Source organism: Formica exsecta, unplaced genomic scaffold (genome assembly GCF_003651465.1).
Source record: "Formica exsecta isolate Colony F162 unplaced genomic scaffold, ASM365146v1 scaffold34, whole genome shotgun sequence".
Classification (NCBI taxonomy): Eukaryota; Metazoa; Arthropoda; class Insecta; order Hymenoptera; family Formicidae; genus Formica; species Formica exsecta.
In genome coordinates, this window is record NW_021850653.1 from 460,474 (window position 1) to 476,323 (window position 15,850).

Genomic DNA, 15,850 nt, shown 5'->3' on the forward strand with positions numbered 1-15,850 from the left:
GGGGGGGGGGAATAATCGCCGCATTCTTGCATCACTGCTCATAAATATAGCCAAAGCGTCGATTCATTACCGCGCTCGTACGTGCCGGGGGCACTTTGTCTCCAACGGCTCTATATATCGGTTACACCTTTCCCTCGCCGCGTCCTTGCTTGTCGTGCCGAATAGTCGTCGCGTGGACTGTCTCGCGTAAAAAAAAAAAAAAGGAAAAGGGAAAGACGCGAAAAGAGGCGTACGTGTTACTTTATTCACGATCTGACAGGTAGACAGGTAGGTTGTTTCGCGGCTGCCGTCGATCTTTCCGCGACTTTGTATTAAAAAAAAAAAAAAAAAATCGTCATTCTGCGAAGTAGTCTTTTATTATCGTATTACACATTCGCTAACTTTTTGCGTCTTATTTGACCAACCTGTCTCCTCATCTCATCTTCTCCATAGTCTCTTGTCATCAAACAAATTCTCTCTGCATTTTCGCAATTAATTTTCTTGGATATTTTATCTCTTCGTTATTATATTAAATCGAGTTATTATCGAATTCATTATATTTTAACATCAAACTAGATGTAATAATTCATTCCTTTATTCATTTAGCCTCTTTCAGCTCTACTTTTTAACCGTTTGCGTTTCGCGTTTCTCTTTTCTCCCTTCCCTGCTCTTCCTGATATCTTCCCCACCAGCTTTGTTTTTTTTTTTTTTTTTTTTTATCAAACACGAATGTCCTTATCTTCGGCGGCACTTTGCGGCATGTTTCAAGGCTACAAAAGCCCATACACATACACGCGATTACGAGATAGCGCATCGCATTGTATCGACTTTGCACGCGAAGCTGTTTCACGCGCCGCACGGCGTGTGTAACGCTCGGAAGAGTGCTGTGCGAATCCCCGCGCTTTAAAATGATTTTTCTTGCTTGTGAGCTTCCACATGTCTGTGGAAACCTACACTTTTCACACCGCGTGCGGTGTTTAACGATCGGCACAAAACTCAACGCGTGTCGGTCGTATGCAAGTCACGCATCCATATTGATTGAATGTCCATTCGTCGAGCTTCACCATCCAATAGTTGAATTCTCTGCAGAATTAAAGTACTTCGAAACAAAAAAATGCGGTTTTTTTTTTGAAAATAAAAATAGAAGAAACGGAGAAATTTTATTTATTTATTGTTGCGCATTGCTATGCTTAACTATTAAAATTTGTTCCTATACTTTTCGGATACCTTATCTTCGTGCCTGTTTTTTTCTTTTTCCCATTTGTATTACGTTCATATATTGCTGGGAGTTATTATTATTCATAGCTGTGCTATTATTTAAATCACATATTTTAAAAGACGCTATCAAACGAAGATTTCGTAACAAATGATAAGTGCATACAGATTACTGCTTACAGTTAGTAGTCAATGCCGCGTACCGGAAGGTTATTGCGAATATATTAGCATGCGGTGAGGTAATGAGGCGTTAAATACGTTGCATTGTCACGACGATACATTTGCACATAAAGTGCGGCACATTTCTTTGCCGTTTGTCCTCTATCATCTATCACGGGATAATCGCGCACGGTTAGTCGCGATTTGGTTATGCATGGCGGTTTTTAAGGACGTAAAAATGCAGGTGAACTTCAAGGAGTCCGATGCACACGCGGTATATACATATACTATGTCCACGCCGTAAATTCCTGTCCATTGTTGTATCGAATTTTAGTCGGACGGTTATTTATTGTCTTGAGCGATGTTACGTTATCTATGTTAGAACGCGTTTATCTTTAAGATCGCGTCGCACGTCATGATAAAGATCGAAATGATGTAAATGGCACAGAATCGCGAGAGATCATAGCGTCGAGAGGCAATACTGATCACCAATGTAAATCAGGAGGATAATTGCCAGTGAAGACAGCCTAGTTTAATTAGCGCGTAATTTCGCGGTTTTTCGTGACATAAAATGTCGTAAGCATAGGTGAAAATTTATTAATCCGGGTGAGAAACTTTGGAGAGCAATTTACATTTCAATGCGTTGAACAATGGAGATATGAATGAGGCGATATCGAACATTTATACGTATATTCGATACGTTATCAACAATAACGATTTACAAATTCACTGTACCTTGATGTAACTTTAGCCGCGCCTCACGTTACACACCGTATAAAAATTCTGTATAATAAAAACGTATGTCGGTTTTCGCGATCATCGTTCGCTGCTCACAGTATTTGGATCTTGATCGATCGACCGGATCCACCGATCGGTATTGCCGTATCTACCTACCTACCGATGCCATCGGCTCGTTATCGAACCGCGATGAAAAAAAAAAAGGTGATCGGATCAAATTCCTCGCGAATATATTAATTTAAAATTGCTGCCGCTGCTCCGTCGTTGCATCGGGTTGGATTATAAACGGCGATTGCGATCTGACGTGCGTCTCGAACAGGTGCGAGAGCTTTATTATATCCGTCAGTATAGAGAGAGCAGGATATCCTATTATATTCTCTCTCGCGATACGTCGAGATCATCTTTTTCGATACACTTTAGCTCTGCGAGACACGTTGAAAGCGTGCCCGTTCAAGTTTAATAGTGTATCGATACCGAATGAGCGACGTGTCTTCTTGTTAATATCGAAGATAAAGTATCGGTATAACTCATTGTCGGGATGCGCATACACAGAATGCGAAAGAATATTACGAGCACACTTGAAAATGAAAGATAATTTGGATGACTGACCAAATGAAATAGCAAATCGCTTATGACGTATCAAATCAGCTAAAGTTTGCGGTAAAACATGTAACGTTATCGATCCTTGAACACGATAGGTACGTCCATGAAATGTCTAATTAAGCGCTTCGCGACACATTTCTTTGCGCATCGCACTTTGTCGCATTCGCCTCGACTCGACTCGTATCGTACGCTCGGCACGAATGTGTAACAACGCGGTGTGTTAATGGTCGGGGCTTTACGTGCATCGTATTATACGTGCATTTACAGCTGGTTCAAATCTTGACAGGCAGCGCTGCGCGCGCGCTTATTTTTATAATTATACAATATAAACTGCCGACACTGATATGTGCACGCGGAAGGAGGATAATTACTTTTTTGCCTCTAAGGGAATTCTCTCTTCTTCTTTTACTGGCGCATCATTATAGTTGCTATGTCGAAATTTTTGTTGTAAAGGAAAAAAGAGATTAATGGACAATGTCTTACCGTTGAGTTTAAAATATAAAAAAAATTTCTTTAGCATTTAGCTGACTTGCTTGAGAGTATTCGCATGAATATGTGAGAATTTAATTTTGTATAAGTTATAAATATCCAAAGAAAGAACTGCGATCGAACAATCTAATCAGTATATCACAAGAAGCAAAAACAGTTCGACACCGGTTTTGCCTCTCGATGTGACAAGTTACTAAAGATAGTAACATGTAACATGTTTGTAAAAAATTCCACTTGCGTTATATAAAGTTTGTAGAGATATTTCTCGAATGATTAAATATTTTGTTCATTAATTAATTAATCCTTACTCTGCTTTAATTTTTAAAATAATTTAAGACGACACTATTCATATCGGGAGGTAAATGGATCTCTACTGAATTGGCGGCTCGTCCAAAATTTTTAAGAGCAAGGATAGAACGTGGAGGAGGGAGAGAATGCGATATACGCGGCGCAGCAGGAAGGAAGGAAAGAGAGAGATCGCCGCTCGGTGGTCGACGGCCAATTTCTGAATGCAAATAACGGTGGTGTCGAAAGGGGGTCTCGCGGATGAAAACGCGGGGAGGCAGTAGAGTATGCAAATAGAAAGCTGTTACGGGCGTCTTCTTCGCCTTGGGTCTAACCTACCACTTGCCACTTGAATATGACGCGCGAGCCCAACCCCTTTCTCACGGCGCGGAAAGTGTGAATTCAATGTGAAACGCTGGCGTGTGGTGGGTGCAAAAAAAAAGCCTTGAAATCGAGGATATCGCGCTCGCGCGTTCGTAATTTTTTCAGCGGCTCATTTTGGACCGTCGTTGTTCTCGCAGAAAGGAAATCTTTTCTGAAAATAAATGTAGCCTGAAAATTTTATCAATAGAATTTAAATTAATTTAATTTCTCTTGGTGTAAAAAAGCTGATTCGTAATTCGTTACTTAATACCGGTGGTAAAAGGAATTAATCGATTGCAATTTATTGATAGTTTTGATCAATAAAATCGCGCAATATATTTTAGCCGGTTCAAGTATTCCGAGTGCACCTCGACAGAATTATCGCAAGATCGTTGTTTCTCGTGCGATCGTTGCTATACGCACGTATCATAGACGCGATATTAAGCCGGCAACGACAAGCTGGATCTGATTAATTAGTAATAGTGTGTGTGTGTGTATGTGTGCGCGCATGCGGGCAAATTAATCTCGCGCTTTATCTGAAGGACTTTAATAGGTACCTAACCATTCACCAGCTGCCGTTGCACGAGATATGGTTACCCCACTTTCAGCCATCTATATTAGTTCGAAAAAACCATAGAAACATCCGCGTACCACTCCATTCTAATATCAATTGTAGAAACATGGAAAATATGAAAAATTGGAAAGATTGAAAGTACGAATATTCCTGATTGTTCTGATTAATTAGTAATAGTGTGTGTGTGTATGTGTGCGCGCATGCGGGCAAATTAATCTCGCGCTTTATCTGAAGGACTTTAATAGGTACCTAACCATTCACCAGCTGCCGTTGCACGAGATATGGTTACCCCACTTTCAGCCATCTATATTAGTTCGAAAAAACCATAGAAACATCCGCGTACCACTCCATTCTAATATCAATTGTAGAAACATGGAAAATATGAAAAATTGGAAAGATTGAAAGTACGAATATTCCTGATTGTTAATTTTAAGAACGAATTTTTTTTTTCTCCTACATCGCCGATAATCTTTTCCATCATATTTTATAATAGCTATAAATTTACGACACCCGGTATGTATCGATCGTGCGTCATTATACGATCGAGCCGGGTTCTCCGAGTTTCTCACACCTGAGTTGAAGAGCCGTAGGACTAATAAGAAATCCTATAGGGGCGGCCGCATGGCGAGATCACGACGAAGGAGAGCCTCCGCACTCACACATCCATGTGCAGATGTGTGGCGCGCACGCACGGAGCGAAGACGGCAGATATAATGATGGCCGTAGCGTGCCCTATAGCGTGTAAACCATAAGAGATAATGTAACAGTGGAAGTTTGGCTGGCGCCACTCGTTATTTATACAGTGTGGTCGGCCAGAAAAGGGGTCTGTCGGGGGACTTCGGGATCTCTCGGGACAGGGGGTGAAGACCGGAGACGCCCACTAAATTATTATTTGTTCTTGGCGAGTCATAAACGCCCGGAATTATACCGGGGCTACCACGAAGTCTCCACGATCGCGAAATTGTTGCCCGCTGATTTTTGGAACAGCAGGAAGTGATGATGAGAGTCCATTGGCACTCGAGATCCATTTCCTGTTAAATTTTTGATTTCTTACAAATCGCAATCTTTTTCTCGAAATTGCACGCGCGTGTTCGTAGAAGCATTAAAATTGCAAATTGTTGTCAGAAGAATTGCTATAAGATAAAAGGGATATATTTTTATGGTTGGAAATCCGTGAAGGTTATAAGAGGTGTAACGAGATTTTCTTTCGATTCTGACTCGGAATTGAAACAAAGGCTCGCGTCGCTTTTCCATCTCACTCTGGGCCCGTTAACGGGCCGAATCGCGCTCACAATAAAAAGGGACGAAATGTTCACGAAGAGAGAAGCTCTCGGTGGATGCGACTTCAGTATATACGGTCGGTCCTCCTCTCTTGGATCCGGTTAAAAAAGTTCCTCGCTGCGGGGGTTCCGCGGGAGGAGATGCGACCAAAGGATGAAGGGGGAAGAAACTCTCTCGAAACTCTGGCGGTGCCCGAGCGACGACTATCGGTTTCCCTATCGCGCCCGCTCATCTCCCTTTGGGGCCCTCTACGCGGGGCCCTACGGTGGAAAGGCGTATATAAACTCTGCCTTAACTGCTTTACGACGATCGTTTGTACCGATTTGTTCGACAAGACGCACACAAGACGACCTCGCACGGTCGATAGGTTGGACAGGGTGGCACTTAGGGAGGGAGAAAGAGGAGAAGAATAGGGGTGGAGGACGCGGAGAAGCGACTCTCTTCTCTTCTTCGCTTTCCGTTTCCCCTTTTCACTGTCAGCTTCCTTTGCGAATAGATTTGTGTCCTGCCCTTTGCCGTTCCATAAAATCTTCTCTCCTCGTTTCCTTCTCGTTTCTCTCTTCACGTTCTTCCGTGTCTTCTTTACCATCGTGTTTTGCTTTCTCCTGACGTCGACGCGAGGAGAACGGCTCGCGTGTCGTTACGGAATGTCGATAAATTTACGCAACGTAAACAGATTAAATTATAACGATGCCAGAAAGGTACACGCGCAATAATTATGCGATATATGGCACGATTGATTCATCGAGAAAAGGAATACGACGGGGGATATTTGCGGCGCGACCGCAATTTAAGGCCGCGTAATTTGCGTTAGATTCCGGGGGGAACTTTTTAATTTTCTTTGCGTGGCGGCGCTTTTGCGCGAGGATCACGCGTCATGCGGTTTCCTAAACCTATACTTTATGCTTTTTAGTTTATGAAGCGCGGAGGATTGAGTCTATGTCCTCGTCTACAACGTGTGTTTCCGGAGAAAAGGAATGCGTAGAGAACGTTGAATCGCCGTCATTTCGACCATCATATCGACAAAACAAATATAATGAATAATTAATATAATTCGCATCAAGTAAATCTGCAATCCGCGTTTAATAGCCCACGAAATTCTTAGTTCAATTAAAGTGTGTCATTCGCATATTCCTTACACATCGCGTGTCACCCGTTACGTGGCCGGAACACGGCCCGAAATCGGCGGGAGATGGAAAAGAAGGAGAGGAGAGGAGGACGACGACGGCGATAAGGAGAGGCACGGATTGGCGGGCGGAGAAATAAATGGGCATGCAAAAGGGACGCGACCAAATCATCATGGTGGGCGCAGCGCTTAGCGATAAAATAAATTAACTTAAGGCTACCGGCTTGCGCCGGGATTCTTACAGTGGCCGCGTCCCCGCGTCGCGCGTAATGACGCGCCGTAAATAACCGTTCCCCCTTTCGATAATATCGACGAGAGCGACGGGGGCGGGAGAGGAAGGATCGGTTCGACTCTTCGGCCGGCGTTGCGTAAAGACGATGCGTGTTACAGTTGCTCGCCGACGAGTATTATCCGCGTTCGCGACGTCGTTATTACGCCTTACTGAGGAGCTCGCTCTCGTCGGGGCTAATAACGAGGCTCCTTTTTCTACGGCCTCCGGCTGCACGACACGGAGAAATCGTAACGATTAGTCGCGTAAAATCGTAACGTTCCTCGGCACGTCGTTTTTGAATTTCTCGGCGCCGAGACGCGAGAGGAGCGCGCACGTGAAGGGCTCGAGGCCATTCTTAATTACAACTAAATGGAAAGATGAAGGATGCAATCTCTTTGCGTGCGTTGCAAGAGTTTGTAAAAATCGGGGAAAGTAAGCTATAAGATTATTTTTGACAGTATGTGTATAGCGTATAACGATACAACAGATAAAACTTTTTTTTTTTTTTTTTTTTTTTTTTTTTTTTTTTTTTTTTTTTCGGTACAATGCATAAGTGTTTATAAAAAATGCGTTGATCCTGCATCGCACGTATTCGCTTCATTGACAAAAGCGCGTTCGTGCTTCTCAGAGAAATATCGTCCCTCGGAAGCGCGAAACCAACCTGCATAATCAATCGTCGTAAATAAGGCGCGACGATCGTATAGGATACACACCTATCGGGCGTCCGCGTCGTAAATCCGCGGTTGGTTTCACCGAATCGGCGGCGGGTGTATCTCCATCGAGATATCAGCGCGGCTTCGACTCTCACAACGACGAGGAGAAGCAGGAGCAGCAGCGTGCACATGTGGGGAGTTGTTTGTGAGCGCCGTCTCTTTTCTCCCCTATTTGTCGTCATTACTCATCGATATTTCGCAAACGGTTATTTATATCCGTTTAGAGAGAGGAGGCTCTCTTCGCTTCAGATTTACATAACTGCGATAGCCACAAATGAGATACTTTACACGCATAAATTTCTTTATTTTTCTTTTTTTTTTCCTCCTGTTACATGAATTTCAAACGTCGTGATCGATAAAGTATTACTATCTGGTTATGAAATATTTTCTAATTACTACAATTAATGACGGAGAGTTTCATGAGAGTTATATTTTTTAAAATAATCTTGATGTTTTAAAAATCGTATCATAGTATTAAAAAATTAATTAATATTTGTGAAACTTTCTTCTCCTTTCTTATTTTTACCGAATATACATTTGTCATCAATTATTCAAAAAGGAAATTACATCTCGCTTCATTAATAATCGGCAATCATCACGACTATAGAGACTCGATGTGATCGAACAAAGTAGCGTCGTATACGCGTATTCGATCGGTGTGCAGTCCGTTTCCCCGACGTTTCTGTCTCTCGTTAACGAGGCAGAAGCCACGGCACGGAATACCGAAAGAACGCCCGAGGCCGCGTCTAGATCGGGCCCCGCCGATAGAGCCGTAACGCCGAAAATTAGCGCCGTCCAAGAAACAAATATGTGAGAAGAGAGAAAGAGAGAGAGAGAGACAGCGGTTGTGGGGGACGGACAAGGACAGCTCACGCGACGTCGCCGCGAGAGAGAAGAGAGACGTGCATATGTATAGTATATTCGTGCCGGTGAAGAGAGGATGCGTGCGCCCCGAGTTGTATCGCGCTTGCTCGTCGTCGTCGTCGTCGTCATCGTGCTCTCGCACATCACCGCGGGCTCCTGAGGTTTCGTGGAAGCGATCTCTCTTCCACCTGCCATACACTGCGGAAAGCACAGCACCGGAGATGGGATGTACTGGGTGTCCCGGAAGTGCATCGCTGCGGTTACACCCGAAACTGGCAGACCACTTCCGCGTATGGGAGACGAAACGCGATGAAAGAGAGAGAGAGAGAGAGAGAGAGGGGGGGGGGAGAGAGAAAGAGGGCAGTCGCAGAACGGGCGAGGTTACAAAATAATCGAAAAGATAGAGTTAAAATGATAAAAATGTGCGGATTATTTTGCTTTTGCATTTATAATTAATATTCCCACGTATATAATTAATATGTATAATGCAATTTATTAAATGCATTTATATATGCTAATTGTAATTAAATTATGAGACACGGAAGGTTAAAGTTATAGTTAATCTGACAGGATTGTACGCTGTTATCGAAAGAGATAGGCCTATCCGGTCGATGATAATTGCGATCGTTGCAATTATCGTCGGCTGAGAGAAAGAGAGAACGGGACAGAGTATAAATTATATCGATTAAAAAGATTGGCATCTCGCAACTTATTAACGATGGCATCCGCGATATAGGTTCGTGCTGCGCATCGATCGAAAGTCTCGAAAATGGGAGTACACCATATGCCATACGGGAATAAACCGACATGGTATGCTCCTTCTCTCAGAGAGAAAGAGAGAGAAACCGCTATGTGTAAAGCCCTTTGAACATTGTAGCGGGACGAGGAATTATGAACGAGAAAGCCGGATGATCGACTGTCGGACGAAGCAGGTGCTTCTTCGCAAAGTTGCCCGTTTTACCGCGCTTTATCTTGTATTCCATTCCGCTTCATCGCGCGATACCTTCGGAATCAATCATAACGCGATATCGCGCCACGTTTACCGCGGTTATCATTTCCCAGGTGTAATTGTGTCGTCGTAGCGCACACGTTACATATTTAATGGCGATAATCGCGGAGCAGGCGTAACGACGCGTGCGTATGTAAATGAGAGAATGTGTGTGGCGTGCGCTCTCGCCATGTACCATCGGTTCACATGCTCCTCGTTTGCATCATCGTTATCTAAACTCTTCTTTTTTTTTTTTTTTTTCTTTTTTAACGTGGACCGCGATATCGGAATTGTTGCATTCTCCCTTGTTCTCGCGAAAGTAAACAACTAACAGCGGCAGAGTTGTGTGTGTAATGCTCTTTTCGAAAAATTAACATATATAAATGGATTTTATGTTATACTTTATAAATTTCATAAACATGGAGAAATTGGAAGATTTTATTATTATAGCGGATTCACTCAATCTGAAAATAAAAATCATAGAAAAAAAAAACGCCATTGTCGGCAGTATCGTATATCTTTAGATTCTACTAATTTTTTCGAATACGATTTATATCGCGCGTTATTTGTGCGACCGTTTCTTTTACGATTTAATTTTTAGTATTATTGACGCGGAGTCGGCAACAGCAACGCGGCTCGATCTAGCACCTAATTTCTTGTTCTCTCTGGCAATAACATAAGCCATAATGATGATACTGGTCGTATCCGATGCCGATAAATATTTCTGATGACTCGGCGGCTGTCGTAAGACCCCGAGATCTTGAGACCTCGGAAGCCCTTTCCCGTAATCTGTGCGCATATAAGAGGAGGATGGCCATTAAAGCCGAACGGCGCTAGTCGACGATTATTTCTCAGCCTCTAGAGGAATGTCGCGCAGGCGGTATGTCTTTTTTTATAAAGAGAACTGCCTCTGGTTGAACTTTTTGGTAAACAGTATTGAAAAAGTCTCAAGACTTTCATCTTTTAATTACTTGCGAATTATTTGATTAAAAGATATATTCTGTAAATATACTGTTTTTGAAATATATATAATTTGCAAAAATAGATTATATATAGAAAGAGAAAGATACATAGATTATATACAAAAGGAGCTATAAAAAATAGTATTTCGAAAGAACGCACGCTGATTGGATGCCGATTTAGAAATAACTTCACACAACGTAACGACAGTCCTAATTTAATCATCACTGTGTCTTGAATTTGAATCCGGAAAATACGGTAGTCATACATCAGTTGCTTTCAACTGATGGCAAGCGTCTTATCGGGGCCGTTCCGATTTATAGTTTCAAACGGCGATATCCAGAGAAAGTGAGGCGACGAGAAAGAAGGAAATCGCGGCGGGAGCTCTCAAAGGGACATTTATCGAACGATTTACAGCTTTTGACAGCCCCCGTACAGTGACAACGGCCGGTCATAATTTGTTTACTCGTATTGTCGCTCATTAGCGGCTGGTCTAGCCGAGAATTATGTACGACGGAAGAAGAAAAAGGTTTTCATCGCGTCGGACGCGGGGAATCGACATCCCGTTTCTATGATACACGAGGCGACCGGATAGATCTTGGCCTTCCGTATGTGATTTCAATATGATAACGTACACACATCCGTTTTTCTCTTTTTATATCTCTCCTCTATGATCTCCGAATGAGATAAAGGTTATACACAGGCGTTACTTTGTGAATATAATTTCGGACATTTGTGTCTAGATTCCTTGAGAAAGTATCGTGTCAACTCGCTTTATGTATCTCCGCGATAATTATTTCCGAAGGCATGAATATACATTAAAGATGAGATGGCTGTTTACACGTTTCGAGCTGATTTTTTAATCGATCGAAAACACAGATAGCCGACGCCACCCGTCATTCGATTAATTTGATGCGTGCGCGAATCAATTAAATGCCACGTGACGCTCGCGTTGCTTGGAAAAATGGCTGCGCTCTGTGAATGTCTGTCTGCATTCTTGTTTCTTAATTGTTCTTAAATTAGCGATATTGCCGAATCCGCGTAGATGCCCGTTTCGCGTCTTATGTAACACATTCCAACGATTCTTTTTGCTATCATGAATCTGTTGCTTCTCTTAATTTTATATTGTTGTGTTTCTTATGCAACGACATAACAATAATATAATAAAATATACAATAAAATAATGTAATAATGTTATAGAATACATATTTCATGCGCGAAAAGAACACACAGAAGCGATTTTTTAAACATTATGCAATCTACTGATCACATGGCCGTCAAAATAAAAAATAAAGAATTATTCGCGTCCTGTAGAATTTGCGATGAAGCGCCGACAGCGTCACGCTCGTCAGAGGATTCCCCCGCGCGCGTCCTCCCGCAGGATATTTTGGCTCACATAGCGCGGATAATCCGGCTTAGTGTCCTCTACGACATGAATGAGAACGGCGTCTCGTTTATCGCGAACGAATGTGCCATCGAGCCGAGTCGGACCGAAAGATCCTGTCTCTTCCTCGCTCGCGCCGAAATTCCACGGGGTACGGGACGTATCTCTCAACGGACGGACAGTAGGCAGATGCTACCAGAAAAATCCTTACGGCGCGTTGCTACCTTTCTTCGCGATACCTTTGACGTTTCGCGAGACGAACGGTCGATCCTTTTTAAGAGCCTCCTTCGATCGATATCCAGCAAGAGTTTAAGAATTAGGGTTTATAATAGGATTTTTTTTTTGTATGGAATCGTTTCGATTAGCTTCTTAATTTTCATATGTAACTCGTGTAAATGAATATAAAATAGTTTTTATTTCTGTTATTTGACGTTTATCATTTTATTACTCAAAGATTCGTAGTTAATATTTTCACTTTTAAATATTTGTGTTTGACGTTTTATTTTACTTATTGTTAGAACATAAATGATTTATTAAAAGCAGATTATAGTTTGATCAAGCGCATCATCGCCTTTAAATCGAGACAAGGGATAAGGTTACAGATAGTGTTTTTGCTATTATGTAAAGACTGCCTGTACAGAGTCTAGATCTACCCGGGTGTGTGTCTTGTCTTGTATATTTCTCATCTTCTACAACTGTTACGTCATAATGTCTCGATCTTAATGTGACTGAGATTTGATGAATTTACTGCACCTATTTACAATAATGTAATTTTTCGTCGCAATATAATCGTGAGAAACTACTTACACGCGCGTTTAAGTGCGTTATCAAAGAGAGAGAGAGAGAGAGAACGAGAAAGAGAGTTTGAGAATATAATATAATTGTTATCTCTTGGATTTTACACTCAGAGCGATGAAACTTGGGTAGCATGTTATAAAAAAAAACTGTTGGAATATACTTTGGTATAATACTTAATATGTATTGTTTTTTATGGTAAACGTAAATTATAAATTGATGAGTCACGTCTACCATTTGACCATTATTATTATGGTAATTATTTTCTGTGTAACATAATTCTCGAATAATGTGATAATACTTTACGAGTTTAATAGATCTTAATGCATGTGTGATATAATAATTAGTCTGCATGTATTTCTAACAAAACTTGTCAAATTTTTTTTTTTTTTTTTGATGTTCCAAAGTAGCATTTTGCGATACAAAAGTTCGGAATTTTTTCTACGCGCATTTTAGCACGTGCAAACAGCACAACTTCAGCGTGATCTTTCATCGTATGGAATCTTGGCTCTTCTCGAGAAAAACACGGTTGCGTGTAACTTTCCATTATAGAATCAGCGAGCTATACAACCGACGATGGATCTCGTGTTTCATCCGAAAAACGTGATTCCGAGCCGACGATTTTTCCAGGTCTCTCGCGGCACCAATATACCTCCTCTCTCCTTCGTCTCGGATATAATTCCTTCGGACAAACGCGCCGAGCGTATCTCGACGGCCGCTACCGGGATGCGTAGCACGGCCGTCGTCGTCGGTTTCTGGCCCGGGGTCCGGTTTTTATTCCAGGGAACGCGCCTCGGAAGCCACCGGCGCGTCCGCCGTCTGACAGCGGCCGGGATTGACTCGTGCACGTTTCTATTCCGACCTTTCAGGATTCTACCAGGTGTCGTCGACGTGACTTCGCGGCCGCGCGTTCCACGGAATGCGCACGATTCGTTCCTCGAAGACATTTCAGGAGTGAGAACTCTTCGAATCGTAATCGTGAGAGGAAAACGATGACGGAAAGAAAGCGACGAAGCTCTTCGCGTTTTAGATATAATTTTAATATTGGGGAGAGGAGAGGAGAGAGGATATCGAAGAATATAATCTTTGTCTTTTTTAGGAAGATAACGAGAGAAAATTATTTTCAGCATTATACACACATTGTGCGAGATATATTTTTTTAAATTATTAACATGAAATGCGCGCGAATAATACAAGTGATCAACAAAGTGATTTAAAATAAAACGCGATGATTATACGAGTTGCATGATAGTTTAAGATATATACCTCGTTTAATCGAGCAAATAATCTAATCGAACTGTATATGTTGATCGGGGGTCTAGGCAGATGTTTCCTCAGATGAAGTTCCGAGTTTCCGGCCTGGATGCTAAGGCCAAATACATCCTTCTGCTGGACATTGTCGCTGCCGATGACTACAGATATAAATTCCACAACAGGTAGAGGTTTTGCGTGGTATAGGGAAAAGCGGAGGCACTTGTGAAAATATAATTACTATTGCGGACAGCTCGTGTTAACGATCTCAAGAAACGAGCGTTTCTTGAACCGCGATCTTTCGATATGATATACCACAATTAATACTTACATTTTATTATTACCTTCTTTGTTTTTAATATTAGTACACGTGTTCCTTTTATATATAACAGTTTTTTTTTTTTTTTCAAAATTAGCTTTATGATAATAGTTTTCGATGTTTGATAAGTTTTGAGATGCTTGTCGAGATTTTTAAGATTGGTTGTCCGCCGAAAGGCACTGTATCCAAGGATACGAGTTTTATGCACGGTTCCCCTTTTCCGTGGGAACATTAAAGAAGCTCAGCAGTGAACGACAGAACTAACGTATGCTGTGTTTTTTGCGATCGCAAAATTGTTCGCAGACGCATGTTTCCCGCGTATAAAGTGAGGGTGTTCGGATTAGACAAGCAGGCTAGCTACATACTTCTAATGGACATCGTGGCATCGGACGAATGCCGATATAAATTTCACAACAGGTGATATTTTTGACCCTGCGCGATCGAAGCGATCCTGGATCATTCTTTTTTCGATCTACGAATTAAAGACACGATTCTAATATTTGAGAGATTGAAAAATATACTTGATTAAACATTAAATATTATTTTCATAAATAACAATATATATGTTGGATTTTTTTTTTTTTTTTTAAATAATGATCCGGGATCGATCTTGATCGAACTACACTGTTTTCACCAAAAAACTCTCTTAAAATAAGTGTGGAGCGTGCGCTGCGAACAATTCCTCATACTCGTCGAAAATAATTTATTTCTCTGATCCTGTGCACCTTTTATCGCGATCGTGTGTTAAAATCCGATTAATTTACCCCATCATGCGTAATAAGTTCAACGACTAATTCCTGTACAGTTCTCGTGCGAATAATCAATTGTATACAATATTTCGAAAATAAATTGGTAAATGCTTAATTAATAAAAAATTTATGTTTGTATATATACTGCCGTGGAGCAATATTTTTAGAAATAATGATTTGATTCTCCCGCAGAAATGCCACATAGGGGAAGGGCTCATGGGAAATTATTTCGACTTGTATGGGGATCGCAAGCCTTCACATTAGTTAACCGAGATGCCTTGCAAATTTCGTAACCCCCGTATTTCTCAAAATTTCGACAGCATAAATATATCGTATATATTTTTGAATATAATTCTATAAAAAATTATATAACGCACACTTGTGCGTCACAGTTTGAATTCAGAAATGATTTTATTTGCTATACTTTCGTCAAAGGTTTCTCTTGAATTTGGGCGAGCGCAAATATTTGCGTAGCTAAAAGTGAACAACCGTGTGTTTCTTTCGCGTACTTTCGCGCACTTTACGACGGCCGCGCGCAACTTTTTCGCGACAGATATCGACTCTCGGCTCGCGTTCCGACAGAAGGGACTCGATTGGCGCTTCTCCACCTCGAGAAAATTCTTGCGAAGCATCTCGGATACCTCGACGCGACGTTCGGACGATCGAAACGCAGACCACAATGAACGATTACATCATGCCGTCGACCGCAGCCACTTTGGAGAGAACTCGTCGAACGAGTTCTTC

At 41.8% G+C, this 15,850-nt stretch overlaps 1 protein-coding gene across 1 annotated transcript in view; it reads left to right on the forward strand.

Moving 5' to 3' along the window:
• The window catches only part of LOC115238453 (optomotor-blind protein), a 91,331-nt gene that overhangs the window by 17,453 nt on the left and 58,028 nt on the right, over window positions 1–15,850 (forward strand). Inside the window, exon 3 of the mRNA XM_029812301.1 lies at window positions 14,110–14,223. Within this exon, the coding sequence (XP_029668161.1) occupies window positions 14,110–14,223 (114 nt within the window). The remainder of the gene's footprint in view (window positions 1–14,109; window positions 14,224–15,850) is intronic.